This window comes from Saccopteryx bilineata, chromosome 5 (genome assembly GCF_036850765.1).
Source record: "Saccopteryx bilineata isolate mSacBil1 chromosome 5, mSacBil1_pri_phased_curated, whole genome shotgun sequence".
In the NCBI taxonomy this organism is placed as follows: Eukaryota; Metazoa; Chordata; class Mammalia; order Chiroptera; family Emballonuridae; genus Saccopteryx; species Saccopteryx bilineata.
In genome coordinates, this window is record NC_089494.1 from 12,589,898 (window position 1) to 12,603,322 (window position 13,425).

At 40.3% G+C, this 13,425-nt stretch overlaps 1 protein-coding gene across 5 annotated transcripts in view; it reads left to right on the forward strand.

The window, feature by feature from the left end:
- The window catches only part of DOCK10 (dedicator of cytokinesis 10), a 197,727-nt gene that overhangs the window by 29,424 nt on the left and 154,878 nt on the right, over positions 1-13,425 (forward strand). The window contains exon 1 of one of the 5 annotated variants that reach the window (XM_066279144.1): positions 3,844-4,086. The exons of the other annotated variants lie outside the window; for them this stretch is intronic. Within the exon in view, the coding sequence (XP_066135241.1) occupies positions 3,982-4,086 (105 nt within the window). The 5' untranslated portion in view covers positions 3,844-3,981. Of the gene's footprint in view, positions 1-3,843; positions 4,087-13,425 lie in introns of those variants that run through there. 5 annotated transcript variants of the gene reach the window in all.

A 13,425-nucleotide genomic window follows, 5' to 3' on the forward strand; every position in this document is an offset into this window, starting at 1 on the left:
GACTATGCGTGCACATTTTCTGATACTTACATTTTTCTGGTGAGTTCATAGTTTTTATTAAATTCTCAAATAGATCCACAGTCTAAAAAGGATTGCAAAATACTATTTTCAGCTATTAAGATGGAAACGTGATCATATACCAGGAAATTAGGTGACTGGAGGAATACTCTCATAATATCATCTAATGAAAGAAATCTGAAAATTCAGCATGTACTCTGTAACAAATGACAGAAAGTTATTTAGAGGGTGAGATCTGTTTAGTTAAAGGCAGACAGTACAATTTCTAAATATTCAATGACTATGGCTCAAAGGAGCTTCTGCTCTGTGGAATCCTCAGTTGACTACTTGAGCCAATTATAGATTAAGTCTCACGTTATGCCCCCAGTTGTTATTTTTATAGTATCTTGCTATTTTTCTTATTCATTTAGAAAGAGGGCTTTCTCAGTCTCCATACTTCGTTCGACAAGGAATGATCAGTGTTTCCTTTTACTTGTCTTGCACAAATTGCTGCACAACAAGGTGGAGTTGTCTGTGTGGCTCAAGCCTGAGGTACAGTAATGCCTTGGTTTTTGCTGACTTCAGTTATCATCGGTTTCAGTTTTTGTCAATTTTTTCCATAAAAATTTTGTCTCGGTTTTCGTCGGTTGTCTCAGATTTCATCGGAGTGCCCGTGTGACCTCGCTGCTAATTTTGCGAAAACAGGGCCACCCACGCGTTCTTCTGCTGTGTGGCATTGTTTCTTATTGTGTGAGCATCACCCCACACATCTAGCCAAACAATTCCCTTGCTTTCCAGTGTTTTTGTGCTTTTTTATTGATTGCGAGTGCTAATACTACAATTACATGTAAGTGATTACTGCGTATACAGTATTCCAGTGGTAGTCAACCTGGTCCCTACTGCCCACTAGTGGGTGTTCCAGCTTTCATGGTGGGTGGTAGCGGAGCAACCAAAGTATAAATAAAAAGATAGATTTAACTATAGTAAGTTGTTTTATAAAGATTTATTCTGCCAAACTTAGCAAAAATCTGACATAAAGTACTTGGTAAGAAATTATTATTATATGCTTTAACTTGCTGTAACTCTGCTTTATAAATTTTATAAAGTAAAGTTACTTCCCTACTTTACAAATCACCATGTCTGTGGAACTGGTGGGCAGTTAGAAAATTTTACTACTAACAGAGATACCAAAATGGGCGGTAGGTATGAAAAGGTTGACTACCCTTGCAGTATTCGGTATAATGTGTTTTTGGTATGTATTTTGGAGTGTCTATAAATTAATTGGATTTACATTGATTCATATGAATTAACTGCCTCGGTTTTCATCAGTTTCCAATTTCGCTGATTGTTTTCCAATGGACTGTTCATGAAAACCGAGGCATCACTGTGTATGTATGTGCTTCAGCTCAATCCAGTTGCCGTTGGGGGGAAGGGAATCACCTGCGTCAGTAAGAAGTAATCAAGATGGAGGGAAGGCTTCTAAATAAGCTGATGGCATCTTCTTTTTTTTTTGTGTGTGTGTGTGTGTGTGTGTGTATTTTTCTGAAGCTGGAAGGGGAGAGACAGTCAGACAGACTCCTGCATGCGCCCGACCGGGATCCACCCGGCATGCCCACCAGGGGCGATGCTCTGCCCACCAGGAGGTGATGTTCTGCCCCTCCGGGGCGTTGCTCTGCCGCGACCAGAGCCACTCTAGTGCCTGGGGCAGAGGCCAAGGAGCCATCCCCAGCGCCCGGGCCATGTTTGCTCCAATGGAGCCTTGGCTGTGGGAGGGGAAGAGAGAGACAGAGAGGAAAGGGGGGATGGAGAAGCAAATGGGAACTTCTCCTATGTGCCCTGGCCAGGAATCGAACCCGGGTCCCCTGCACGCCAGGCCGGCGCTCTACCGCTGAGCCAACCAGTCAGGGCCTGATGGCATCTTCTTAAGGCCTCGGTTTTCGGACCCAGCTGGTTAAATGAGACCTTCTTTGAAGATTGCTGTCTTCTATACAGAATCAGAACTCTCTTTGCACACAGGATTCCTAAGGGTGAAATCAGAATGTCTTATTCCATTTTAAGGCAAAACAAAACAAAACAAAAGGAAGGGTCATCAGAAGTATTTAAGGGGAGGAGGCCACAGGTTTAAATTGGTGGTCAGAGGAGGCTTTCTGAGGAAGAGACATTTGAGTAAAGACTGGAAGGAAATTAGGGACAAGCCACAGGTTATCTGGGACCACTTCCTACTTCCGGTTGCAAGTTTGCATCATCTCTGGTGGCCCAGCTGCGCCTCCCCCATTAACGTGCTGAGCACTAGAAAGAGAGACCAGGCTCTGGAACAAAAGCCTCCGCCCAAACCACAAAGTACTTACTCATTGTCCCCTCCTCTTGTCGGTCTCCCCCTTTCCATCTGTAGCCTGAATCGCACGTCCAGACAGGACATGAGCAAAATCTGTGAGCTAAGTAGCAGCCCTGTAGTCTTTCTTTCCGAAAGGTCAAAACCCCCAAAACACTTTGAGAACTTTTCACAGAACTTTTAACTGTTCTCCTGGTTAAGCTTCTGGCTTCTACCCACAATGCCCAGCATACGGCACTCTGGGCAAAGCTGCCTCCAGCTGACCCTCCTTGATGTAAGGAATCTCTCCTCAAGACCTATCTCCTCGGAGAGCTGGTGGGAGTTTCTTCTTCCTCGGTAGTCATGGAGATCAGTCCTGGGTGGAGATTGTTTCAACCATCTTTATAACCTACATCATGCTTCACGGACAAAAAAATGCTGGTGGGCACCACCTTAATTGAGTAGATGCATCCTATAAATGGAGGAACAAAATCTTAATAAAAACTGAACAGCTGTCTCATACAACAATGGGTTTTAGAACCAATCTTTCTAATGTTTAATCAGTCATTTCTAGTACTGTTGGCTCAAAATATTATTTATCTCATGCATGGAGTAGAAAAAAAAAATTGACTACACTCCCATATTCTATGTTTATTTATTAATTATATAGTTCTTACCAATAGCTAATATTTCAAAACACAACAAATACATGGACAAGAATGTAAACCCCTCATTTATTTTTTTCATTAAACTTAATCATATACTGAGAACCCTCTGGATGCCAGATGCTATTCTAATCACTGAAGACAGAGCGAAGGAAGCAGATAAAACTCTCACTCTCATGGAGCGTGGAGTCTAGGAGAAGGCAGACTGTAATTTAAATGAATAAGTAAAATGTATGGTGGTTCGGCATGCTAATAAGCACTATGGAGGAAAATAAAACAGAAAGGAACGTTTGCGTGGGTCTGAGGGGAGAGGTGCACCTTTACACAGCCCCAGAGAAAGCGCATAAAACTCTAAAGATTAGAGAACTGTGACTCTTTGCGACCATTTGACATACAGAATCAAGGTGTTTGTGTCCATTTTTCTTATTTGGATAACCAGTATAAATCAAATTCTAATATTTTCTTCTTGTGCCCTAAGCAATTGTCTTGGGCACCCCTCTAGAAAGACCATTGATTCATTCTATATTTTCATAAGCAACTGCTTTAAACAGACTTCTCCGACCTCAGGTATATATTATTATGGTTTACCTTTGAAATCTAGCCAAACTGATAAAGTTTAGATGTCTGTTTCGGTGGCTCACAGAGAACCTTACATTTAAATGAGATCTTCGATTCAGTCTTGATTTGGTTCCATGGGTGATTTTACATCATCTGATTTGTTTTGCTATGAGCAGTTCTCGTAGACATCCACGCTCATTTTGTGTTTTTGTCTTGCTTTAAAGGAGGTGATTAGAGAGAGTCCATGCACAAAAGCCTGTCTGAACAGCTGGTAGTTAGTTACTTACAGGAAGCGGTAACTTGTCAGTTTTCTTTCCTTTCTGATGAGTTATGTTCATGTTGCATGAGCATTTCCCTTTTTACCGGGGAAGAAAGAGAATCGCGGAGCCTGGTAAAGTTTCACAAAACCGGTGTTTTTAAATATTTTGTGAATCAAATGACAGCGATACAATGAGCTTCCGAGGGAAGGTTTTCAAACGGGAGGCCAGTGAATTTTGGAAGAAGAGACGCACGGTGAGAAGAGTAAATCAAGAAGAAATCCACAAACTTAGCTCTGTAGGTATCCGGATGTCGGGGTGTGCTATATGGCTTTCTTTCGATGTTTAAAAAAAGTAAGATTAGCTCTGGGGTGGTATTGTAATACGGTCTATGGGTGAAGCCCTGGATGGAACAGAATTTTCATTTTGGCTCATAAATATCCTCTGTTACTTACATCCTTATTTTAAAACATATTGATAGAGGATTTAAATAGTTAAAAATATTACTAAAATATTGTCTTTTTTTAAAAAAAAAGCTTACAATTGCTTCAAAAAAGAGCCCAATTGGTAACTTTTATATAGTTGTTTTTAAAAAATATCATTACTGTGTTTTTATCACATATCACTCGTTATTTGTTTCATAATTCTTAGAAAAATTCAAAAGAGAAAGAAAATGTAAGTATTGGATTAAGCAAGCCAAGAAAGAGAGTAAAAAGTAATGTTTTATAGGCTAAAAAGATAAAGCTTTTTACTGTTAAAATGTTTCTATCTTATTGTTTGTGAACAAAATAAGAGCTCTGGAAGTGTGTACTTATTACAGAATTCTAGGTTTCTATCTGTTAGAAGGACCAGCAGCTCAATCTTGGAGCCAATTGCTGGAGCCCTTCAGGAAACCACATGTAATGTGGAAGGCTCGCTTTATGTGGCAAATGGTGGCTGCAACAATATTGCTGGGGAGTTGTTTTTATAGACATGTTTATCCTACAGGGTGTTCAAGTTTTGCATGCTTTCTTCAGGGTAAGGATTCTTAACCTCAGCATCACTGTTATCTGGGGTTTGAGATTTCTTTGTTGTGCCAGACTATCTATGCTTTGCATGATGTTTAGTAACATCCCTGGCCTCTACCTACTAGATACTAGGGCCACACTCTCCCCAGTTGTGACAAAAATGTCTCCAATATTGCCAAATGTTCCTGGGGCGAGACGGTAATAATATCCCTAGTTGAGAACTACTATGGGTAGATATTGTTTTGTTGTTCATATAAACATCTAGAAACAGAGTAGCTCTTTTTTAAAAAAACAAAACAAAACTGTGTATATGATAATGTTATGACTCTTTATCAATAGTCATTTCATGGATATGAATAATTAAATGAATGAATAGCCAGCCTCTGATAGGCCAAAATCAGGTACAAGAATACTACATCTCAAATAACAGTGGTTCTCTTTATACTTACCATCTAAATAGTGGTACTGTAACATGGACAGAATTTACCAGGCATGTGGCTCATGGGATCGGTGCCGTGTTGTTGTTTGGTTGTTGGTTCCAGGGTCATTATCTCAGTAGTGCACATCTCCCATTGTGAAGCACGGGCCAGTGAGCCCAGTGACCTTGTTTCCACGGGAGATGCCTGGGTCTTTCCATGAAGCATTTCGTAGCTGGCGTATTCAACGTCCTGGGCCTGATGAAATGAGTGAGCAAGTGTGTCTTCTCTTCTGGCTCCATAAAAGCCTCATCAATTGCTTACCACCTGCCTCTTCATGAACATAAATGTTTGAAAAACTTGTCTGGTTTGAGATTATTTTTATCTTTAGGCCAGTCTGAAAACAAAACAAAAAAAAACAACGTAATTTCCTTGCTGCCTTTCTCTTAGTGGAATTAAGAAGTTTTGTATGTGATGTCACCATGAGATTTACCTCTTCTTGTGTTCCCTGAAAGAGACAGCACACAAGAGAAGAGCAGGTCTATCTCTCACAGACCATATAAACAAGTTGGCAATAGAACAGTCCCTGGTGACTCCCCATATAAAGAAGCTAATCACTCTAAGAATGATCTTAATTGAATTTGAAGGTATTGCTACAGAGAACTATGGGGAAACCAGCCAGTAGGGACGGAGTGTTTTCCCACAGCAATGCATTCATGTTTAATTAAGACCATTCATACAGTGATTAGCTTTCTTCTGCGGAAGGCACCGGGGACCTTTCCTGCTACTGTTGTCTGTTTGGGATCTTCATAAGACAGCGTATCTCCTTTCACAGGTTGCCTCTTCTGAAGAATAGAGGATTGTTTAGTCCATCCTTAAGTGTTATCTTGAGACATGGGATTCACTCTGAAAAAAAGTTAATCCAAGAAAGGGAAATGTGCAACGAGAGCCCTAGGGGGTCATTCTATCTCACTTTCTTGCCCATCATCTATATGACCGTATGCAGATTATTTATATGAGTCTGGTGTCAATTTCCTCTTCCATAAACTGTTCATAATGGCACCTTCCCGGCTTTAGGATTACTTACTGAAATCAAGTTGATCTTGTACATTCTGAACATGATTTGAACACTGTAAAAATTTGAGTTACAAGTGTTATGTAGTATTAATAAAACCAAGTAAAACATTTGTTTCCAAGACAAAGGAAGAGGGATATAATTGTAAGGAGGTTGTCTTTGCAATAACTGTAACAAATGAAGCCAGTGGAAGGTTACACCTTCCTCATGGGAGGCTTTTTGGGTGACAGGGCTACTCAGTAGACAATGCTGAATTGCATCAAGTGGAGTGAGCGCTCAGGGGTCCTAGCTTGGTCAGTGTTGATGGGGTTTGCCTTAGAAATGCCTTTATTTTCCTTTCCCCACCTAAACCCAGCTGAGCTAAAATCCACCCACAGCCCATGTGGACATTCCACAGTGCAACCATCTAAGCTTTCTAAAAGCTAAACCAATATCCTTAGACTGGCTTCAGAGACAACTTGAGAAGTGATAAAGAAAAAGCAATTCAAGTGACAAAATGAAGGTGGGCCTAAAAGAGAATAAAATAGTGAATTCCTTTGAATTTTTAGATATACTCTTATATTGTAGTGAAAGGAGAAATAATGATTTTTGGATATGATTGTTACAGATTATCTGTTTTTATAAGGATGGGCATTTTGAACTCAACAAATTATTTTTTGCAATGAGGCAGATTTAGAAATAGTTGAACTTCTTAGTAATCTAGAATGCTTAACCAGATGTCTGCGACTTCCTGAGAAGTACATTACCCAAACTTTATACTCTCATGACCTAGATCGATGATTTTGTCTATTCTGGGTGGGGTTTTTTTTTCAAATGCTGTTTGAAGCTGTTTATTTAACTGTAAATTTTAATTGTTTTGCAAGTTTCATTTATGAATCCAGTTTTTAAGTCTATTGTCTAAGAAATGCCTCTACATACTTTAAATTCATTTATCACAGAGTGCAGCTGCACTATAAGAAAATGTCAAGAAAAATGAAACTTATGTGTTAGATCAAGTAGAACAAATTCCCTTAATTTTTGAAATATGTGTGGTGTTCTATAGTTAAAGTTTTTCTTTGTAACTGATTATTTTTTTAAGCCAATTCATTCAGAATTATCTCTGGTGTTTAGGAAGTCAATAAAAAGATAGTTTTCTTTCTAAGTTACATGTCTTAATTTGGAAAGATTGTGTACACAATTAAGTTGAATTATTATACCATTCATTTGTACAATCATAAAAATGAAAATTTTGATGAAATAAATGTGAGTTGATATTTTTAAGTTCTTACTTGCATGTAGGTCTTAAATCAGCAGAATTTCAAAATATTTGGAAAACTTTGACTATGCATAAAAATTCTTGCTCTCCTCTTTAGTAATAGTCTATTAACACTTTACTAGAATATTGAAAACTATAGTCAGAGGATCTAAGGTGAATGTCTCAAACATGTCTCCCACATACATCATTTTATAATATGCATTGTGTCATTATCTCTGTTTTTTACCCTTTATTCTTCTGTGTTAATGCGAACAGCCTTCCTCCCTGGTCATCTGGGCTTCCTTACTTACTGTGCCTGTTTGTTTTATACAGACATTCTCAGTTAGCCAAAGGCAGCCCAGGCAGGTGTCCCAGGATGATGCTTGCAGGAGACAATGAAATGAGACTGAATCAGGTTTGAAACACAGTGAAAAATAAGAACGAAAGCTATAAATGGACAAGTTGAGAAAGCAAAGAGGCAGGAGTAACAGGAGAGGAGATCAAATTCAATCTGGACCATGGAAATAGAGAAGCCTAAATTGAAACTTGAGCTGGCCAAAGCAGTGAGCCTCATCAGAAGGCTCTGGGTGTGGCCACAGCGAGAGGGCGGAGCCAGCGCAGGTACCAGATAGCTGCATAGCAGATGCTTTTCAAAGGGACTCAGAACGGGTACCTGCAACTAAACCAAGAACTAATGCACTTTTCTTAAGACTGACTGCTAAGAGAGGGAGAAGAGGTGAGTCAGGAGAGAGGACGGTGGGGGTGACTGCCACTGGGCAGAACTAACTTTATGACAGTGCCCTTGAGAACTATCTGAGCTGGAGGTGGACTATTAGAGCTGGGGAATGCCACAGTGGAAAGAAAATAATACCATGATGGTGTTACTTTTTATTTCCTGGATGGTGGCAGTGGTACAGCTTTCTGAATTGACAAATTTCCTCAACTAGTGACAGTTTCCACTGTGGCTTTTGACACAGACATTATCTAAACATTCACTCTGGTTCCTTAGTATACTTTTTGATTTCCTTTTCTTGATCCTCCTTACCCTCTTATAAATATTTTGTTGTCCTCTGTCCTTAGCACTTCCCTCCCTGAAATGACCAGGGACCTCATACCAGCCCTTAGAGTTCTTGTGACCTTCCTTGCAGAACTCACACAAGGAACAGGAATGCTCTTCAAAACTACAGCTCTGATTCAGAATCTCCCCAGCAAGGGGGAGAAGTGCTGTTGTGTTGTTTATTCCTGAAAGGCCATGACCTTTGTTAGTAGAGTGGAATGGAGTGAAGTGGAGTGGAATGTGGAGTGGACTAGAATGGAGAGGAGAGGAGAAGAGAGGAGAGGAGAGGAGAAGAGAGGAGAGGAGAGGAGAGGAGAGGAGAGGAGAGGAGAGGAGAGGAGAGGAGAGGAGAGGAGAGGAGAGGAGAGGAGAGGAGAGGAGAGGAGAGGAGAGGAGAGGAGAGGAGAGGAGGGGAGAGAGGAGTGGATCACATGCTTCCTGCTGAGCAGAGTTAAATGATCAATTCTTCTATCAGCTTGCTCAGCAAGTCCTCAGAATCCAAGTCTCTGCATCTATAAAATAAAGCAATGATGACCTCTTCTAAGCTTGATACTATATTCAAGGAGAAAAAGTGTTATATACTTAGCATGAACCTAGTCATTTGCTTATCATACTAGTAGTAGAAAAATAGTTAACTATTCTTAGCATATAGAGGGTGAATCATAAAAATGATAGTTTATATTGTTACTATTAGTATTAAATTATTGTGTGTAATTATGTTATGTCTACAAGCAAACAGTGCTTACACGATGAGTTGTTATAATATAACAAAAATAGCAATTGTGATGCTTTTCACAATAAAAAATGGCAGAATAAAAGCAAGGGATGTGGGACCGGGAATGTCTTAGAGACACCTGGTTTCACAGGTATTCCAGAGGTCTACCAGCACTTTCTGTACAAACCAGCACCTCTTGGGAGAGAAAATGTAGTCTGTGGAATGTCAGCAGTGAAAGCGGATGTAGAAAGAATCTTATATTTGAGCCCCCAGTTATCCTGGTGTCATAGCAGAGGGATGAGTTAGGCTTCAAGTTGGAGGTGAGTGCTGCACTGAGTTTACCATCTTGGAAAATCAAGCAGGTACTTAAGGCCCCTATGCCCAGGATGCATGAGGGCTGGGATATGGTTTTTATATTTTAATTTATTTAGAAATTAAAGTTAAAAGGGTGACATTGATCAATAAGAGCACATAGCTTTCAGGTGACCATCTTCATAGCATTTGAACTGTTGATTTTGTCTTGTGCCCATTACCCAGAGTCAAATCATTTTGTGTCACCATATATTTCTCTCTTAAGTCCCCTATCCTCACCTCCAGGTAACCACTTCAATTTTATCTATGTCCATGAGTCTCAGTTTTATCTCCCACCTAAGTATGAAATCATATAGTTCTTAGCTTTTTCTGATTTACTTATTTCACTGAGTGTAATGTTCTCTAGTTTTATAGAACTAGATGACATTGGAAATCATTAACAATACAGGAACTTACTGGACCTAAACTCCTGAACTTGAAGGAGTCATTGGCGATGAAAAATTCTCCTTTACAGCTATTCAAATCCAAATAAAGACAACCCGAGGCGATAAGAGTCCTTTATGATAGCTGCTGCTCCTTGTATTGGATCTTCTTAGATTTCCTTAGTTGCAAGCAGAAGAAAGTTGCAAGGTAAACAAGCAGAGTGCAGAGAAGGGAACACAAGGAAGAATGAGGACACAGGCTGGGCAGGAGCAGGGTGGACACAGCATGTCAGGGCAGTGGGAACAGCGGTGGTCTTGGTGTTTGGAACTAAGGGGCAGTCGTCTCTCCACTCACGATCCAGAGTTTTGGGGGGAAGTGCTGATCGGGCCTTGCTGGGGCCACATGCCCTTGACCACAGAAACACACATCCCCTTTAACTGTTAGCCTTGCCAAGACTGCTTTGTATGGGGACTGGGAGATAATTAAGTCACCAAAAAAAAAAAAAAAAAAACAACACTAAAATGCAAGTATTAAAAAATAAGTAAGTAAATAACAGGACAGATGTTATGTAGGTCAACACACAACAAATGCCCACTGTACATACTCCGTTTCAAGTATCCAGAAGTAAGAAAGGAAATACAAGAATGAGCCAACTACCATGAAGGGAAGATTTGTTGAAAACTTAAGTATTATTCTTTTTTTTATAAACAAATTTTTATTAATTTTAATGGGGTGACATTAATAAATCAGGGTACATATATTCAAAGAAAACATGTCCAGGTTCTCTTGTCATTCAATTCTGTTGCATACCCATCACCCAAAGTCAGATTGTCCTCCATCACCTTCTATCAATAGTTTTCTTTGTGCCCCTCCCCCTCCCCCTCCCCCTCTCCCTCCTTCCCTCTCCCCGCCCACCCCCATAACCACCACACTCTTGTCCATGTCTTAGTCTCGTTTTGTTGTTTTTTTTTTTGTATTTTTCTGAAGCTGGAAACGGGGAGAGACAGTCAGACAGACTCCCGCATGCACCCGACTGGGATCCACCCGGCACGCCCACCAGGGGCGATGCTCTGCCCACCAGGGGGCCACCAGTGGGCGATGCTCTGCCCCTCCGGGACGTCGCTCTGCCGCGACCAGAGCCACTCTAGCGCCTGGGGCAGAGGCCAAGGAGCCATCCCCAGCGCCCGGGCCATCCTTGCTCCAATGGAGCCTTGGCTGCGGGAGGGGAAGAGAGAGACAGAGAGGAAGGAGGGGAAGGGGGTGGAGAAGCAAATGGGCGCTTCTCCTATGTGCCCTGGCCAGGAATCGAACCCGGGTCCCCTGCACACCAGGCCGACGCTCTACCGCTGAGCCAACCAGCCAGGGCCTTCTTAGTCTCATTTTTATGTTCCACCAATGTATGGAATCCTGCAGTTCTTGTTTTTTTCTGATTTACTTATTTCACTCCGTATAATGTTATCAAGATCCCACCATTTTGTTGTAAATGAACTGATGTCATCATTTCTTATGGCTGAATAGTATACCATGGTGTATATGTGCCACATCTTCTTTATCCAGTCTTCTTTTTTTTTTTTTTTTTTAGTGATTAAAGCCTTTAAGCAAACTCTTGGCCAATACAGCAAGAATCCATAAAAGATTAGTGTCCTTAACATGTTCACCAAGTTCAAGTTGGCACCATTACCATGTCAAATCCCTGAAAAATGCAACCCAACCCCAGTGCAATCTGTTAGGAGCTGTCACAAGGAGCAGGAGTACAGGAAAAGTCCACATGGCACTGGAATTGTTGTCACAATTCTATACTTTACAGCTCACATCCAGCTGTAAGTATATATTCTTGACAGACCCTTTTATTTTTACGTTTGTGTGTGACATGTATGATTTTGGTTACATACACAAATACACACAGACACTCCCCTCACACTTGACCTGGTAGTGAAAGTTTGTTTGTGTGACTGTTGATACTAAAATAGTATCAAAATTTAAGCCAGTAGCAGCTTTCATCACAGACTTCACACAAATTAATCTAAAATTCCCAGCAGTTTGCTCTAGGGCATTAATTTCCCTGGTGTCAGGCAGACGTGAGATGGGGTTGTGATGTATTTTTAATGATATTTATTATCTTTCAAGTGTTTCTAGAAAACTAAATGAGACATGTAATTTAATTTGATTTAGGTCTTCTTGGATATTTTCTACTTTTTTATAAGTACCAGTATTGGATGGAAAAGCAGCCATCTTTCTTTATTTGTTTTATGATCATTTGCTATACAATAGCACATGAATATTGACCAATGTTAGATGAAAAAGCAGCCATTTTATTTATCTTTTATGATTACTTGCTATCTAATAACACATAAATATTGACGTACTCTTAAGAGCTATACACGGTCAAATTTCCTTAAAAAGAAAATAGGATTCCAAAGGTCTGTATCCAATTTGAAAGTACATCTTGTATTAGCCTAGAGAGCTTGGTGGTGTCCTTGGTTTTCCAAGGGAATTAGGGTTAACAAGATAGAGTGTTCCGATTTTTCTATATGTCTTGTTTATGTTGAGTATGATGGTTGATCTTTTTTTTTTTTAATTTATTTTATTTTATTTATTCATTTTAGAGAGGAGAGAGAGGGAGGGAGAGAGAGAAGAGAGAGACAGGGGGGAGGAGCTGGAAGCATCTACTCCCATATGTGCCTTGACCAGGCAAGCCCAGGGTTTCGAACCGGTGACCTCAGCATTTCCAGGTTGACGCTTTATCCACTGCGCCACCACAGGTCAGGCGATCTTTTTTTTTTTAAATATATTTTTAAAGGGATTTTGAATTTACCACCTCTAACCAGGTTTATTTCACTGAAATGGACTGAGACACTGAAAAGAATGACTACCGGTGATTTCTTCCACGATCTATGTCCTTGTTTGTTACCAGGGGAACCATTTCCAAATTCAGCTTAATCTGAGTTTGCCCAGCTGTACAGTTGTTAACTTTGGTTTAGCCTGTGTTTTTCCATTCTCATGAAACTCTGCGGTGCCGAAACAGAGAGAAGGTCACAGGGTCACCGTAAGATGGCTTATTCCTTACTTAATCGTTTCCTTTTTGGTAAGAAAAGCTTGTCTTCTTTTCTGAAGCTCCAATATTTGAGAAGTTTGTCCAGGAGAACTCCCTTTGATGAAAGGCTGAATTGAATCTGTCACACGGCCACGGGCTGACAGCTGTGGCCCTGGGTCCAGCTGCATGGTCTCTCTCCAATTTTCTCATTTGTTTTGAAACACAAATTGTGTGGAAGTTGGTTCCGTTCCAATAGTATGGAAGCCAAAGATTCCTGGATTAAATTAAGGTCAAAAGAATCCATGGGTCGTTTAGCTCTTTTATTTCCTCTAAAAATTTAATGCGTTATCTTGATAATGGAGAA